General features: G+C 37.2%; 2 protein-coding genes across 2 annotated transcripts; both read left to right on the plus strand.

Moving 5' to 3' along the window:
* Positions 1-632: 632 nt before the first annotated feature.
* On the plus strand, positions 633-1,160 carry LOC112090912 (uncharacterized mitochondrial protein AtMg00860-like). The gene has a single exon (XM_024163249.1). It carries the CDS (start codon positions 633-635, stop codon positions 1,158-1,160), a length of 528 nt encoding a protein of 175 aa, XP_024019017.1.
* A 2,642-nt stretch (positions 1,161-3,802) lies between these two features.
* On the plus strand, positions 3,803-7,634 carry LOC21405292 (bystin). The gene is made up of 11 exons (XM_024163273.1): positions 3,803-4,183; positions 4,421-4,547; positions 4,678-4,729; positions 4,888-5,215; positions 5,332-5,411; positions 5,779-5,826; positions 6,400-6,546; positions 6,725-6,797; positions 6,892-6,967; positions 7,130-7,220; positions 7,304-7,634. The coding sequence occupies exons 1-10, from the start codon at positions 3,845-3,847 to the stop codon at positions 7,207-7,209; spliced, it is 1,350 nt and encodes a 449-aa protein (XP_024019041.1). The 5' UTR covers positions 3,803-3,844; the 3' UTR covers positions 7,210-7,220; positions 7,304-7,634.
* Positions 7,635-15,755: the final 8,121 nt, after the last annotated feature.

Below are 15,755 nucleotides of genomic sequence, written 5' to 3' on the forward strand. Positions count from 1 at the left end.
GCCCAACAGGTGGGGGTGAGGACGATGAACAAAACATTGAAGAAAAGTATAGGGACGGGGATGTTTTGCAGATCATATTGATGGAGGAAACGAGGGAGGATGGAAAGGATGGAGAAGAATGGGAACCTTGGGTCAAGAGATACCCGACGGTGTTTGGGGAACTTTGGGGATTTCCCCTCAAAGGAGGCAAGACCATCGAATTCCATTACTTCTGGGAAGTGGACCCGTGAGCCTTAGGCCTTACCGTTATCCTCACTACAAGAAGCAGGAGATTGAGAGAGTGGAGGACATGCTCAAACAAAAAATAATTCAGGTGAGTCGAAGCCCATACTCATCCCCTATGTTGTTGATCAATAAGCATGATGGGACTTGGCATTTTTATGTAGACTATAGGGGATTGAATAAAATTACCGTGATGGATAGGTTCCCCATTCCCGTGATAGAAGAACTACTAGACGAGCTTCATGGGGCGATAGTATTCACAAAGCTAGACTTACGATCAGGGTACCATCAAATCTGAATGGCGGAGACCGACGTGGAGAAAACGACTTTTCGTACCCACCACGGCCATTACAAGTTCATGGTCATGTCGTTCGAGCTAAACAACGCTCCTTCGACATTTTCACAGTCTCATGAATGAAGTATTCAAAGAGGTGTTAAGGAAGTACGTCTTAGTGTTCTTTGACGATATATTAGTCTATAGCCTGAGCATGGAAGAGCATTGGCGCCACTTGGAGAGGGTATTTAAGATTTTGGAGAAAAATCAACTGGTCGTCAAGAAGGAGAAATGCTCTTTGGCAAAGAGTGAAGTTCATTATCTTGGTCACATTATATGTGTAGGGGAAGTAAAGGCTGACCCTACAAAGATAGATTCAATGAAATTGTGGCCCCAGCCCAAGAATGTGAAGGAATTGTGGGGGTTCTTGGGGCTAATCAGGTATTACCGCAGATTCATTGCAGGTTATGGGCAGATAGCTAGGCCCTTGACGGAATTACTCAAGAAAGGGGCTTACAGTTGGGGAGGCGAAGCTAATGCGGCATTTGAGAGGTTGAAGAGGGCTATGACCGAATCACCGGTGTTGTCCCTACCTGATTTTGACCTGGAGTTTGTGGTGGAGTGCGATGCATCTAAGTATGGGGTGGGAGCTATTCTTATGTAGAGAGAGCGACCCATCGCCTTTTTTAGCACTGCACTCAAAGGAAAAAACATATTCCTCTCCGCCTATGAAAAAGAGCTAATGGCTTTAGCATTAGCTGTACAACACTGGAGGCCTTATTTGCTTGGTCGGTGTTTCAAAGTACGAACGGACCATAAGAGCCTTAAAGTTTTTGTTAGAACAACAAGTCACTACGGAAATGCAGCAAAGATGGATTATCAAACTTATGAGATATGATTTTACTATAGAGTACAAGCAGGGAAGGTACAACTTAGTGGCATATGGGCTGTCACGTAAGGGAGAGATGACTATGGTATGTGTAATAACACTCCCTAGTCCAAGTTGGTGGGATTCGGTCGTGGAGCTCAATGAGAGAAGTGCAGAGGTCAAGGACTTGAGGGTGAGAGCCGAACGTGGGGAGCTAGGGGCACCTTGGGAGGTTAAGAGGGGAGTTCTGTTTTACAAAGAGAGGATTTATCTGCCGGAGGACTCTGACTTTGTTCCGGTTATTCTAAAGGAGTATCATGATTTTGGGCATGAGGAATTTTACAAAATAGTGATGCAGATCAAGGAATGTTTTCATTGGAAGCACATGAAGGCAAGAGTGAAGGAGTGGATTCGTCAATGTGATATATGTCAGAGAAATAAGTATGACCAAGAGTCACCAAGTGGGTTATTGCAACCCTTACCTATTCTAACCCGAGTATGGTCAGACATTTTAATGGACTTTGTGGAGGGGCTTCCAAGGTCCCAAGGGAAATCCGTCCTCTTGGTGGTGGTGGATAGATTATCCAAATATGGCCATTTCTTGCCTATGGCTCATCCGTACAGAGTAGAAACGGTGGCCCAACTATTTTTTGAGGATGTCTTTCGCCTCCATGGCATGCCGCAATAAATCATTTGTGATCGAGACCCCACTTTCACCAGCTATTTTTGGATGGAGTTGTTCTGCCTCCAGGGTACCAGTTTTAATTTTTCGTCCGCTTACCACCCTCAGAGCGATAGCCAAACGAAAGTTGTAAATAGGACCATTGAGATGTATTTGCGGTGTCTCACGGGGGCTAAGCCTAAGGACTGGGTACGCTGGATACCATGGGCTGAATATTGTTATAATATCGATTGGCATTCCGCCACTAAGACCACCCCATTTAAAGTAGTCTATTGAAGGACCCCTCATAACCTTTTGAGTTATGTCCTAGGAACAGCTAAGACGGCGGAGGTCGATGAGACTTTGCATGCGCAAGACCAGGTTATTGAACTGTTACGGACCAATCTGGTTGCTGCCTAAAACCGCATGAAACAGGTTTATGACAAGAAACATACTGATAGGGAGTTTGAGGTAGGAGATTGGGTATATCTTAGGCTGCAAAACTATCGGCAGCGCTTGGTACAACACCGCCAGAACCATAAGCTTTCGCCTCGATACTTTGGGCCTTATCGAATGCTTGAGAGAATTAGGGTCGTGGCATATCGACTAGAACTTCCCCTGGGAAGCAGGGTACACACTGTGTTCCATGTTTCTTTGCTCAGGAAGAAAGTGGGGGATCAAGCCGTAGGAACTGACCGACCCCCACACTGGGAGCTCACTTCAGCATAAGAACCCACAGAAATTTTAGCCACTCGCGTGATGGCTGACAGAGAAGAACTGTTGATCCGCTGGAAAGGAAGTACCCCCGCAGAGGCTTCATGGGAAAGAAAGGAAATGGTGCAGGTTCACTATCCCAATTTTCTCATTCCTTAAGGACAAGGAATTTCTTTAGAGAGGGAGGCAATGTTAAGGGTCCTTTAGTGGTCAAGGGTGGTTTAGTCTTTTGTTATTTGTTAATTGTTATTTAGTCTTTTTTCTTTCTTTCCTTGTTGCAGACTCGCACGAGAGGGGATGAAGTTCCAAATTGTTGCTATTTTCTGTTTTCAATTCCGCATCCCTAAAAACGGTTATAACCGAATTAGGATTCCAATTTGAGGAGAGTCTTTTAGCCTATTCATTCTCTTGAGAATTCTCTGTTACTTTGTGTCTATCTCGAGCCATTTCTTCTGTCAACGTAGCTAGGAACCAGCGAGGCCATGGCCAAGGAGTTGTGGAGGCGGGGGTCGATAACAGTGTCCCATTTTGTAGATAGGTGTGTAAAATTGGTGATAAAAAACACATTGACTAAAAATTTTAACATCTCAATTCAAACAGTAATACAAATAACTAGGGGTTGTTCTTTTGGAGTGTGACTTTAGTGTAGTTTTTGAGTTGAATTTGACTTATAACTTGAGTTAAAGTTGTAACTTGAATAAAGTTGAGTAAAATTGAGTAAAGTTGGAACTTAAAAGAACATGAACTTAAATAAAGTTATAACTTGAGTTTAAATTTTTTCTGAGTTTTATTGCAAAAGAACAATCCCTTAAATTTTCAACTCTCAACCCCTTAAAATTGACCCATAAAAAAAAAAAAATCAAAGCAAAATTGATAAATGATGCACATTTCAAGAGTTTGGTAAGTTAAAGGGATAATTATTAAAACAAATTAAAGTCGAGGGGCAAGTTATCAAAGTTCAAAAAGTCTAGGGGCAAAAAAAACTCGAGCCCCTACACACGTGCGGTAGTAGGGTTTCTACTTAGAAAGGTTTCGAAGGGTTTAGAGAGACCAGACGGTGGTTGGTCCGTTCTTCTGCTTCATACAATCTTTCTTCCGTTCATCAATGGCGAAGAAGAGAGAAAGGCACCAGAATCCCCAACCCTTCCTCGCCGGCGACAATGATACCGTGTCTTCCAAGAAACGTTCGAAGTCAAGAGAGGAACGAAAGCAGCTTCAGAAGGAGGAGAAGCTTCTGTCGTCTGGGATAAGCTCGAAGATTCTCAAGGAGTCTCTGCTTCAGCAGAGGGAGATCGAGGACGAGCAGCTCCAGGCTCAAAACCCTAACAATTCCTTGTTAACCGTCACTGAAAAGCCGGTGCGCCAGGACGTCGAAGAAGAGGAAGACGATATTGATGACTTTAAAGGCTTTGACGATACTCATAGCCGTTATGGCGATTACGAAGTGAGTTTTTTTTAATATTTTATTTTATTTTTAATTCTGATTATGGCCAATTTTTGGAACCAATGTTCAATTGATTAGCTTTCGAACCTAAAATGAAAATTTTTTGTTGGAAAAATAAACGGATTCTCTGCTTATCGGTGTGAACTCAAATATATATATACATATATATATATATATATTTTGGTGTGGGAACAAAAAAGTATGTTTCTTATGACATTTTTTGGGAATTTGTTTTAGGACATTGATGAAGAGGATGAGAGATTACTGGAGGCATTCATGTCGAATGAGAACGCAGTTCCGCAGCGTACACTTGCTGATATTATTGTTGCAAAAATTAAGGAGAACGATTCTAATGTCTCTTCAGGTCTGAGCATATTTTTTGATCATTTGTTTTTTCAAGTTTATGTTTCCAAGAGGTTTAGCTTCATTTGCATTCCTTAGTTACTTATTTCTAGTGAATAACGATTGTTTTTGCTTTTTCTTTTCAATTGCAGCAGCACGGCCTTTGCCTAAGATGGACAGCTCTATCATTGACTTATACAAGGGGTATGTAAATGTTAAGAATCACAAAGTTTATAGCAGTTTCATTTTTCTCTAGTCTTGCCCACTTTAGATGAGAGGAAGTGCTAGTGATTTTGTTTGTGCAATATGTATTTTTGTCATAAAGTTAAGTTTCTGAAGATGGGTCTAAACTTGTTGTGCAGACTTGGAAAGTTTCTCAATAAATATACAGCTGGTAAAATGCCCAAAGCATTGAAGCACATTGCTTCAATGTCAAACTGGGAGGATGCCCTGTATTTGACGGAGCCGGAAAATTGGTCGCCTAACGCGATGTACCAAGCCACGAGAATTTTTGCCTCCAATTTGGGTGTTAAAAAGGCGGAACGCTTTTACAAGTTTGTATTGCTCCCCCGGGTCAGGGAGGATATTCAGAAGAATAAGCGGTTGCATTTTGCTCTCTATCAATCGCTGAAAAAGAGTTTGTACAAGCCCGCTGCCTTCTTTAAAGGAATCCTCTTTCCCCTATGTGAGGTACTCAATTCACAACTTATCATGCTCGACCACCTAGTTTGAATATCCTTTTTTTTTTGGGCCTTGGGCAGAGATGAAAGATCATTCAAATGCATTTTTCCCTTTTTGTTAAACAGTCAAGAACATGCAATCTGAGGGAAGCTGTTATTATTGGGAGCATCGTACAAAAAGTTTCTATTCCTCTTCTTCATTCAAGGTTTGTCTCTTGCACTATCATCATTTATAGAAGCGTGTGATGTTGCATGCTGAAGTTATTCCTTTGTAGCAGTTTTGGGATTCTAACTTTAAATAGATTGATGAATCCTTGCATTAGTGTTGAGCAATTATAAGTTTACTATTCTTTGTCTTTCTATGTGTGGGATTTTGTCTTTCTTTTCGCTGAAACTTGTATGAAGTTATATCACCTTGTGAACATGCGTTCGTTTCTTTCTTTTTTTTTTGTGTTTTTTTTTGTTTTTGTTTTGTTTTGTGTGTGTGTGTGTGTGTGTGTGTGTGTGTCTATGTCTGTTTTTGGTGAGTTTGTACTGCTATGGAATTTAATCAAGCTTCGCATGTTTTTGCAGTGTTGGACTTTTAAAACTTGCGGAGATGGAATATTGTGGAACAACAAGGTATTTAGCTCTTGAGCTAACTATTAGCCCTTGCAGATGTATTTATTTATTTATGTTTTTGTTAAATCAACGCCAACAACATGGTATGTAGCTCTTGAGCTAACTTTTAGTAATTCAGAATGAGTTGATCAATGCCAAGCTTGCTTTCTTGTCCCACAGCACTTGCAAAGGGTGCTTTTGCAATGTGAAGATGGTTCCATTTATAAGTTTGATAACATATGTTGATAAAATATTCTGCTATGTCAATATTTCAAAACTAATTAAAGATGACAAATATAAAACGGATCTGGTATTATAGAAAAGTTGACGTAGAATTTATAATATCTATTTTCATTATACCATAAGTTTAATTTAAGATAAAAAGAACTAAAGAATGGTAGTTCCTTGAGTAGAGACAGATTATTCAGCAGTCAATCTTATTTGAAGTGGTCAAAGCAGTTGAATGATATTGATTGAAGGAAATATATACCTTGGAATAAGTATTAAAGCCTTTTCAATTAGCACATTTCCGGGTTTATGTTTAGACTTTTCTTTAAAAACTACTTGACAGAGTTGCGTTTTGTATTCCTGCAGTTACTTTATAAAGCTTCTTTTGGAGAAAAAATATGCTCTTCCATATCGGGCACTTGATGCTCTTGTTGCTCATTTTATGAGATTTTTGGATGATACGAGGATAGTGCCTGTGATATGGCACCAGTCGCTTCTTGCATTTGTTCAAAGGTTAGCAAATTTTTAGGAGTTCCTATTATTTCTAAATGGATTCTATATTCGTGAAAAACAAAAACTACTGGTTCACTGACAGTTAACTCTACATATTTCGTGTTACCTGCTAGTTTTAAATGTTTATGAATGGCATGTTTCTTTTACCGCTTATACAGTTGGGTGCGATTGCATGCAGGTATAAGAATGGTCTGCAGAGGGAAGATAAAGAAAACTTGAGAACGCTTCTTGAAAAGCAGAAGCATAAGCTAGTGAGATCATTTCTCTAAAGTAGTTTCCTTTCTATTTCTTTCCACGTAACTTCTTGGTAATATATAATTTCTTTTTTTCCCTGGTTAAATGTAGGTTACACCTGAAATTAGTAGGGAGCTAAACAATAGCCGCAATCGGGGTGAGAAGGAGGATGATCTTATGTCGATTGATATCCTTTGTTCAAGTACTTGTTTTTGTTTATTATTAGATCAAAGTTTCTTTTAGATTGAACTGAACATAAAATTGTACTAGTTTTGGACGTATCGTGGTCTGTCTAATAAGTTAGTTATTTAACGAACGAATAACTTCTGTCTCCTTGACTTCATATTACCTTCGCCCATTTCTGTGATCAACAAGACTATTGAAGAAGATAGGTTTGACATTCCAGAGGTACCTATGGAAGAGGACTGATTAATTGCTCGGTATGGTATTTGCTTATCGTACATTTCTTACGTTTTTTATCTATATTTTATTTTCTTTTTAACTTACTGTTAAGGGATTGCAGGGTTTGGAAGGCTCTCTATCATCTTAGCCAGATAATCGGCGTGAGCAGTATCTTATGGAGTTCGGGCCTTTTTAGATATTTGGTGTTGCCATTGCGGACTGATGAGCGGTAACAGAAATTGCGGACTGATGAGCGGTAACAGAATTTGCGACTAAAAGTATACATGGTTTCCTGGGAGAACACATCAATTTTGCGCTTTCCAGTGTTTTTTGTTTTTTTTTGTTGATTCTAAGTTATTCTTTAAGGAGCTTCCAATGTGTGCATATTGAATTTATGTAAGGGCCCAAGAGTTTAATTTTTTTGTAATCCTGATCTTGTTATTCATGAATTTTGTGCTCAAGAATAAATATTTATATATATATATATATATATATATATATCAATTCCCCGATCCTTTGCTTATGAAACCTGACATAGGTTTATGAATTCTAAGTCGTAAAGCTGGTGAATTCTAACAGGCAGGTGAATTTATCGGTACCCAGTTGGTCACTTTAAAGAGGGATAATACCGACGAGTGATGATGTTTAGTTGGTTCTTTTTGTTGACAAGAATCATCCATCACCAAAATAGCATAAATCCAGGCATCTCGTTCACAGTTTAGTCCAAAGTTCAAACCTTTTTGTTGTAATATATTCTCTTTATAAAGTTTTGAATTTCCGTTCAAATTTATGAATCAAAAGGTCAGGATTTTTCCTGTTCTCCTAAACTATTTCATGAAGTTCACATTTCTTGATTCTTGGGATTGCATCAAAAATTCGAGTTCAAAGTTGTAATGCATATGTATACTAACTGCTCGAAACTGCACGCGCTGAGATTTTGTAAGTAAAAAGAGGATGACAAAAAAAAATATAATAGGATAAAAAGGATAAGATTAAAAAAAAAAAAAAGAGGATGACAAAAAAAAAATATAATAGGGCAAAAAAGATAAAAATGTTAAAAAGAACGAAAAAAAAGAGGAAAAAGGTTGAACTTAAAAAAAGGTGGAAATAGGAAGAAAAAAAAAAAAAAAAAAAAAAAAAAAAAAAAAAAAAAAAAAAACACTTTTCTCATGGCAGTGTGCGAAAATGCCGTGCGAAACGCTTCATTCTTAGTATATAGGTATATAAGATAGTTTGTCCATGGCCTCACAATTGAGATGGTCACGTCATCATTACACACTTAAAATAGTTTGTCTATGAAAGTAAAAACGTAATATGCCGTTTGTTTAACGTAACATGAAATAGCAAAAATTAATACATTAGAATGCTTACTGTAAAATATTTTATAGTATAAAAGTGAGAATTATTGTAATAATTAATATGCTATTATATTAGTATTAAAATTGTTTCTAAAAAGTTGTTGTGATTCAATTTCACACTTAAAAATGAGTGATTCAATTTCGCACTTATCATGGCCTTCTTAAAGAAAAATAAACAACGCTAGAATCTTGTGGCTCAAATTTTTAAATTTTAATGGAACCGACAATCCTTTAATTGACTATAGATCAGTTGATTTTATGATATAAGCAACTGACTAGCTTACCTATGTCCTTAAGGAATGGTCTAACATAATTTATTCTTCCTAAAAAACTCTCTAATTCTTTCTTGCTTTTAAATTCATCTGGGCTATCCAAAGTACTTTTTGCTATATGTTCTTGTAATCTGATTTTCCCTTGTCCTATTTCAAGGCCTGAAAATTCTATGTATTGTTGTCCTAGTTTCATCTTCTTCTCTGAAATAATAATACCTTGTTCCAAAAATTTGTTGAAAATCTTATACACGTGATCATAATGGGTTTCTGAATCTTGAGAGAAGACTAGAACATCATCTATATAAACTATAGGCAAACTTCAGAAAACTCTGGAGTGTTGAAAATCTTATCCATTTTTCTCTGAAATATACTAGGAGTATTCTTTAATCCAAATGGCATGACAAGCCATTCAAAATGTCCTGAATAACTGAATGTTGTCCATGGAATACTGTCTTCCTTCATTCTAATCTGCCAAAATCGTAACTTACAGTCAAACTTAGAAAATATTCTTGCTGACTGTAATTCTATTAATGAGTAATTCTTATTATCATTAAGTCTCTTACAATTTATTACCATAATAGCTTTCTCTCTAATAATTTCTGCATGATTTCTAACCATAAGTGCTGCTGATCGATGAGGACTACTACTTGGTCTTATTACTTTGAGATCTAGAAGTTCTTTAATTTGAATTTCAAATTCTTTTTTTTATCTTAGGGAGTGTATTTAATTTCAACTGTCTTAATTATTAAATCTGGATTAACTGTTTCTAATTTATTTGTCATTAACATATTCCTAATTGGTGGGATTGGGATAAAAACACCAATGAAATAAATGATACGTTATAAAGTGAGAATAATATCGATTTTCAACGTCAAAATAAGAAGTTTCATTTTGAAAATTACTAAGAGTCCCACATTACCAAAATAAACAAAATGAATGCAATTCCCATTGTATAAGAGACAAGGACTCCCACAATCGTAGACATCCCTTCTAAGTATTGGCGAGTTATATAACTCTATAAAAGTTTGGATATTCGTTATTTTTATGTTTTAGTGCAAACAATTTTTTTTGTTTTTTGGTATCTTTTTTAAGATGTAAATTTCTCAGAAATTACTCTTTGTTCGACAATGTGGCTTTATGTTAGCGGGATGGGAACTTTATTGCTCATATCCTTCTTCCTCTCCTTTTCAATTTGATCAGGACATTCATATGATTCCCAAGTTTGTTACTCCTTTTGTCATTGCCGATTTGAAATTATTTCGGTTAAAAAAATTGTGCAACATCATTCAATTTCTTCATTCAACTAGAGTTAATTTCATAATGCTCCTTAAATTTTATATATTCTAGCTCAACATGCTAATGGAATTTTTAAAAGAATCTTTCATCCTTTGAATACTCTAAAATTGTTTAAACACATCTTGAATTAATGCAAGTTCATAGATATTTATGAAATTATTGATTTTATAGCAACTTATCCCCTTTTTTTTAATGGAGAAATAAGTTGACACGAATCAATATTTTGGAAGAATGTTAACTTAAAATTTATATTTTAAATTATAATTAATTACTTATTTTAGTTTCTCTAATAGGATTAGAAAAAATAAATTACTAATAATTTTTTATTTTTTAATTATTAAATTTATATAACAAATTCTCTATTTTACATACTTGTGATTTTAACTCTATTTAATGGTAAAAAAAACACTATCAGTAAAAAGACCTACTCAAAAAAGTTTCATATTACTATTATGGATAGCTTTGAATTATTTTTTTAAAGTTGAAAACTAGGGTAGATAGCCGAGCGCTTCTATGATTGTGAAATTAAAAACGAAGAAACAAATAGGGAAACAAAATATAAATACGACAATTAAAACGTGAAAACGACGAAAAAAAAACAGGGGATTCATTGATTCATCAATGCGCGAAGAAGAGAGAGAAACCAGAATCCGCAACCTTCCTCGTCGACGAGGGTTATTCGGTGTCTTCGAAGAAGTGTTCGACGTGGCTTCAGAAGGAGGAGACTCTTCTGTCGTCCGGAATAAGCGCGAAAATCCTCAAGGAGGCTCTGATTCAGCAGAGGGAGATTGAGGACGAGCACGTCGCCGCAGAGCCGGTGCTCGAGGAACTAGAAGAGGACGACGATATCAAAAACTTCAGTAAAAATGACGATTACGAAGTGATTTTTTTCTTTTTGTTGGTTGGTTATTTTTGCTATTTCCTTACTCTGATTATTGTGTCCAATTTTCGGAACCGATTGTTAATTGATTAGCGCTTTAGAATCCTAAAAAGGAATTTTTTGTTTGGAAAGAGCAATAGATTCTGTTATAATTTGGGGTGAAAATTGTGTAATTGATCTTCTCTGATCAGTTTTCTTGTGCGGGAACAAACTAGCGTGCTTTTTTTTTTTTTTTCAGAGAACGCAGCTTCATACCTTACTCTTGCTGATATTATTGTTGCAAAAATCAAAGAGAAAGATGCTAACGTCTCTTCAGGTCTGATCGTATTATTTGCTCAGTTTTTTTTTCCGACATTTCTTAGCTCAGTAACACTTAACAGGTTTTTTTATATCTTCTTTTTAGCTGCAGAAGTACAACCCTTGCCTAAGATGGAAACCACTGAAATTGAAATTTACCCTCGGTATGTAAATGTTTAGTTATCTTACTTTAGATGTGTAAAACTGTTAGTTTATTTGTATGATTACTATATGTGTGTGAGTGTGTGTGTGTGTGTGTGTGTGTGTGTGTGTGTATATTTATATTGTCCATGAAAAATGATTTTATACTCTCCTTGAGACTGAAGGTGGGACTGAATTTGCTATACAGACTTGGCAAGTTTCTCAATAAAAATACATTTGGTAATATGCCGTAAACATTTAAGCTCATTCCTTCAATGCCAAACTGGGAGGATGCTTTGTATTTGACTGAGCAGCAGAATTGGTCACCTAATGCAATGTTCCAGGCCACTGGAATTTTTGCCTCCAATTTGGGAGGTGGAACGCTTTTACAAGCTTTTCTTGCTACGACGGGTCAGAGAGGATATTCGGAAGAATAAGCGGTTGCATTTTGCTCTCTATTAATCCCTGAAAAAGTGTTTGTACAAGCCTGCTGCCTTTTTTAAAGGAATACTCTTTCCCCTATGTGAGGTACACGATTCTCAACTTATCATGCTTAACCACCTAGTTTGATATCCTGATTTTTTGGGCCTTTGGTAGAGATGAAAGATTATACTGATGCAGTTTGGTCCTTTTTATTAAGCATTCAAGAACATGCAATCTTAGGGAAGCTGTTATTATTGGGAGCATTATACAAAAAGTTTCGATTCCTGTTCTTCATTCAAGGTTTGTCTCTTGCACTATCATGACTTGCCAGTGCGTGTAGTGTTTTTACGCTGAAGTTATTCCTTTGTAATAGTATTGGGATTCTAACTTTAAACAGATTGATGAATCCTTGCATTAGTGTCGAGCAATTATAAATTCAACACTATCTTTGTCTTTCTTTGTGCGTGATTTTTGCCTTTGTTTCGCGTTGAAACTTGTGTTAAGTTATACTGCAATGAAATTTAATCAAGATTCTACACGCATTTGCAGTGTTGCACTCTTATAGCTTGTAGAGATGGAATATTCTGGAACGACAAGGTATTTTAGCTCTTGAACTAACTTTCAGAATGACTTAATCAATGCCAATGCTTGCTTTCTTGTCCTGCATCAATTTCAATATACGGTGCTTTTACACAATATGATGATTGTTCTGCTTATGAGTTGATAAAATATGTCAATATATTCATCGAATCATCTATGTCGGTATTTCAAAGCTAATGAAAGGTGACGAGCATAAATCGGATCAGGTATTATAAAGTTTGACCCAGAACTTGTGGTATATTTTTTCATGATTGCGGGAATAGTTCCCTTAAGTTTCATTTGAGAAAAAAGAACTGAAGAATGGTAGTTCCTTATGTGGAGAGATATTAATCAGCAATTAAGCTCGTTTGAAGTGGTCAAAGTAGTTGGGCGATATTTGCTTTAGAACCAGCAGTCTATAGATTGGGATAAGTATTAAAGCTTCTTCAATGAGCATTTTCGTTTTATGTTAGTATTTTCTTTAAAAACTACATGACAGAGTTTTATTTATTTTTTTGAGGGGAAACTACTTGACAGTGTTGCGTCTTATATTCTTGTAGTTATTTCATAAAGCTTCTTTTGGAGAAAAAATATGCTTTTCCATGTCGAGCAGTCGATGCTCCTGTTGCTCATTTTATGAGATTTTGGATGATGCCTGTGATATGGCACCAGTCGCTTCTTGTATTTGTGCAAAGGTTAGCAAATAGCAAATATTTTAGGAGTTTCTATTAAAGTATTGATGGATGTAAGATTCTTTTTGTCTTTAAAAATTCATGAGAAACCATATATATATATATATACACACTTAATTCCAACTTAATTGGGGTCGGCTATATAGATTTCACTTTTCCACATGGCTTTGTTCGAAATTATACTTTCCTGAAGGCCTAGATCTAAAATGTCTTTCTTAACGACTTTGGTCTACGTAATTCTTGGTCTGCTCCTCCCTTTCCTAGTATTAGGTAGAAGAATGTCCTCACAAGCACGAACTGGTGCTTCTAGCGGTCTACGCTGGACATGCCCGAACCATCTCAAGCGGCTTTCGCGCACCTTATCTTCTATTGGCGCTACACCTACTTTACTACGAATAATTTCATTCCTTATGCGATCCATTCTCGTATGGCTAATCATCCATCTTAACATACGCATTTCTGCCACACTCATCTTAGATATATGTTCTCTTAATGGCCCAACATTCACTACCATATAACATAGCTGGGCGGATTACAGTCTTATAGAACTTTTCTTTCAACTTAATAGGCATCTTACCGTCACATAAAACTCCCATAACATTCTTCCACTTAACCCACCCTGCCTTAATCCTATGTTGAATATCCTCTTCTATATCTCCTTCGTATTGCACCATAGACCCAAGGTACTTAAACTTCCTAGAAGCCCCAATCTCCACACCATTTAAAGAAAATTATATCACTCTGATTACTTGAGTTGCTAAACCTACAATGCATGTATTTAGTTTTCGTCATACTTAACTTAAATTCCTTAGTCTCGAGAGTCTGTCTCTACAGTTCTAGCTTACGGTTAACTCCTTCCCTATGTTCATCAACTAAAACTATATCATCCGCAAAAAGCATACACCAAGGAACTCTATCTTGGATTTCTCTTGTCAGCTCATTCATCACGATGGTGAAAAGATAATAACTAAGAGCATATCCTTAATGAAGGCCGATCCGAATGGGGAACTCTGTCGTGTAGCCTCCAGCAGTTCTCACACTCGTGACCACCCCATCATACATGTCCTTAATTACCTTAATATACCTCACATGCGCTCCTCTCTTTTCTAGCACCCACCATAAAACTTCCCTCGGCACCTTATCACATGCATTTTCTAAATCTATAAAGACCATATGTAGGTTCGTCTTGGCTTCTCTGTACCTTTCCATCAACATCCTAGGAAGAAAAGTGGCTTCCGTGGTTGATCTGCCTGGCATGAAGCCAAATTGGTTACCTGAGATGGTAGTTGTGGCCCTTAATCTCCTTTTGATAACTCTCTCCTAAAGTTTCATAGTGTGGCTTATTAACTTTATGCCCCTATAATTGTTACAATTCATCACATCTCCTTTATTCTTGAAGATGGGGACAAGAATACTTTACCTCCATGCATCAGGAATATGTTTCTTTTTTAGTATCTCATTAAAAAGCTTAGTGAGCCACACAATTCCAACATCTCCTAACGCCATCCAAACCTCAAACTCTATCGCATGATCGTCATTATAAAGCTTCTCAAAGTAACTCCTTCACCTTTCCCTAATGTCTTTATCTCTTATCATAACTTGATCCGTATCATCCTTAACACACCTCACTTGATTTAGGTCATGACACTTCCTTTCTCTTCTTATCTTAGCTAGTTTATATATATCATTCTCTAGTCCCAAGTTTCCTATATACCTCATCTAAGTAAGTAGAACGAGCCTTATCAACTGCTCGCGTAGCTTCTTTCTTCGCTTCTTTGTACTTGTTAAAAGTTTCAACATCCTTACGCTTTGGTAAATCTCTATATAAATCCCTCTTGGTCCTAATAGCCTTTTGAACTTCCTCACTCCACCACTAGGTTTCTGTTAGGATCCTGGTTGAGTCTCACATTGTTAAAGTATGGGCTTAGCATGTGGGTTTATAACCACTTGAGCACCATCTCCCTACAAGCTAACTTTTGGGGATGAGTTCTATCCAAAGGTAATAACAATTGATATCAGAGCATGCTCTTCTTCAGGCCCACGTTGCGGGAGGGGCGACCTGGAAAAGCCAGAGTGGGCCATCCAAAGTGGGCCGCCGTGGACGTCGGTGTCGGAAGCGTGGTGGTATGTTAGGATCCTAGTTGAGTCCCACATTGCTAAAGTATGGGCTTAGCATGTGGGTTTATAACCACTTAGGCACCCTCTCCCTACAAGCTAGCTTTTGGGGATGAGTTCTACCCAAGAGTTATAACAATTAAATTGGTAAGCACCAGCTGGAAATAGTAAGATTCAACAGAAAATGCGAGAAATCTAGAGAAAGGTAGAATGAAAGAAACGGTTTGTATTAATACTGGATTTCCCAAACACCAATACAGATTTGCATGGATTTTCGAGAGGTCCAGCTCTCTCCCCTTACCAATCACTTTCCCAAAAAAAAAACACAAAAGACACACCCCCAATCTGACCCCCCTTTTATTAACAAAAGGAAAAGACTCTAGTACCCCTGCATGGCCAACACCGCTAACACAAATATTACTGAAGCCTCATGTCTCTCCAGCCCACAAACACGTCACCCCACGCCTATTGCCCCTTCTTGGCACGTCTGACATATGTAAACCTGACTGGGGGCTTATCA

This window comes from Morus notabilis, unplaced genomic scaffold, assembly GCF_000414095.1.
Source record: "Morus notabilis unplaced genomic scaffold, ASM41409v2 Scaffold594, whole genome shotgun sequence".
Classification (NCBI taxonomy): domain Eukaryota; kingdom Viridiplantae; phylum Streptophyta; class Magnoliopsida; order Rosales; family Moraceae; genus Morus; species Morus notabilis.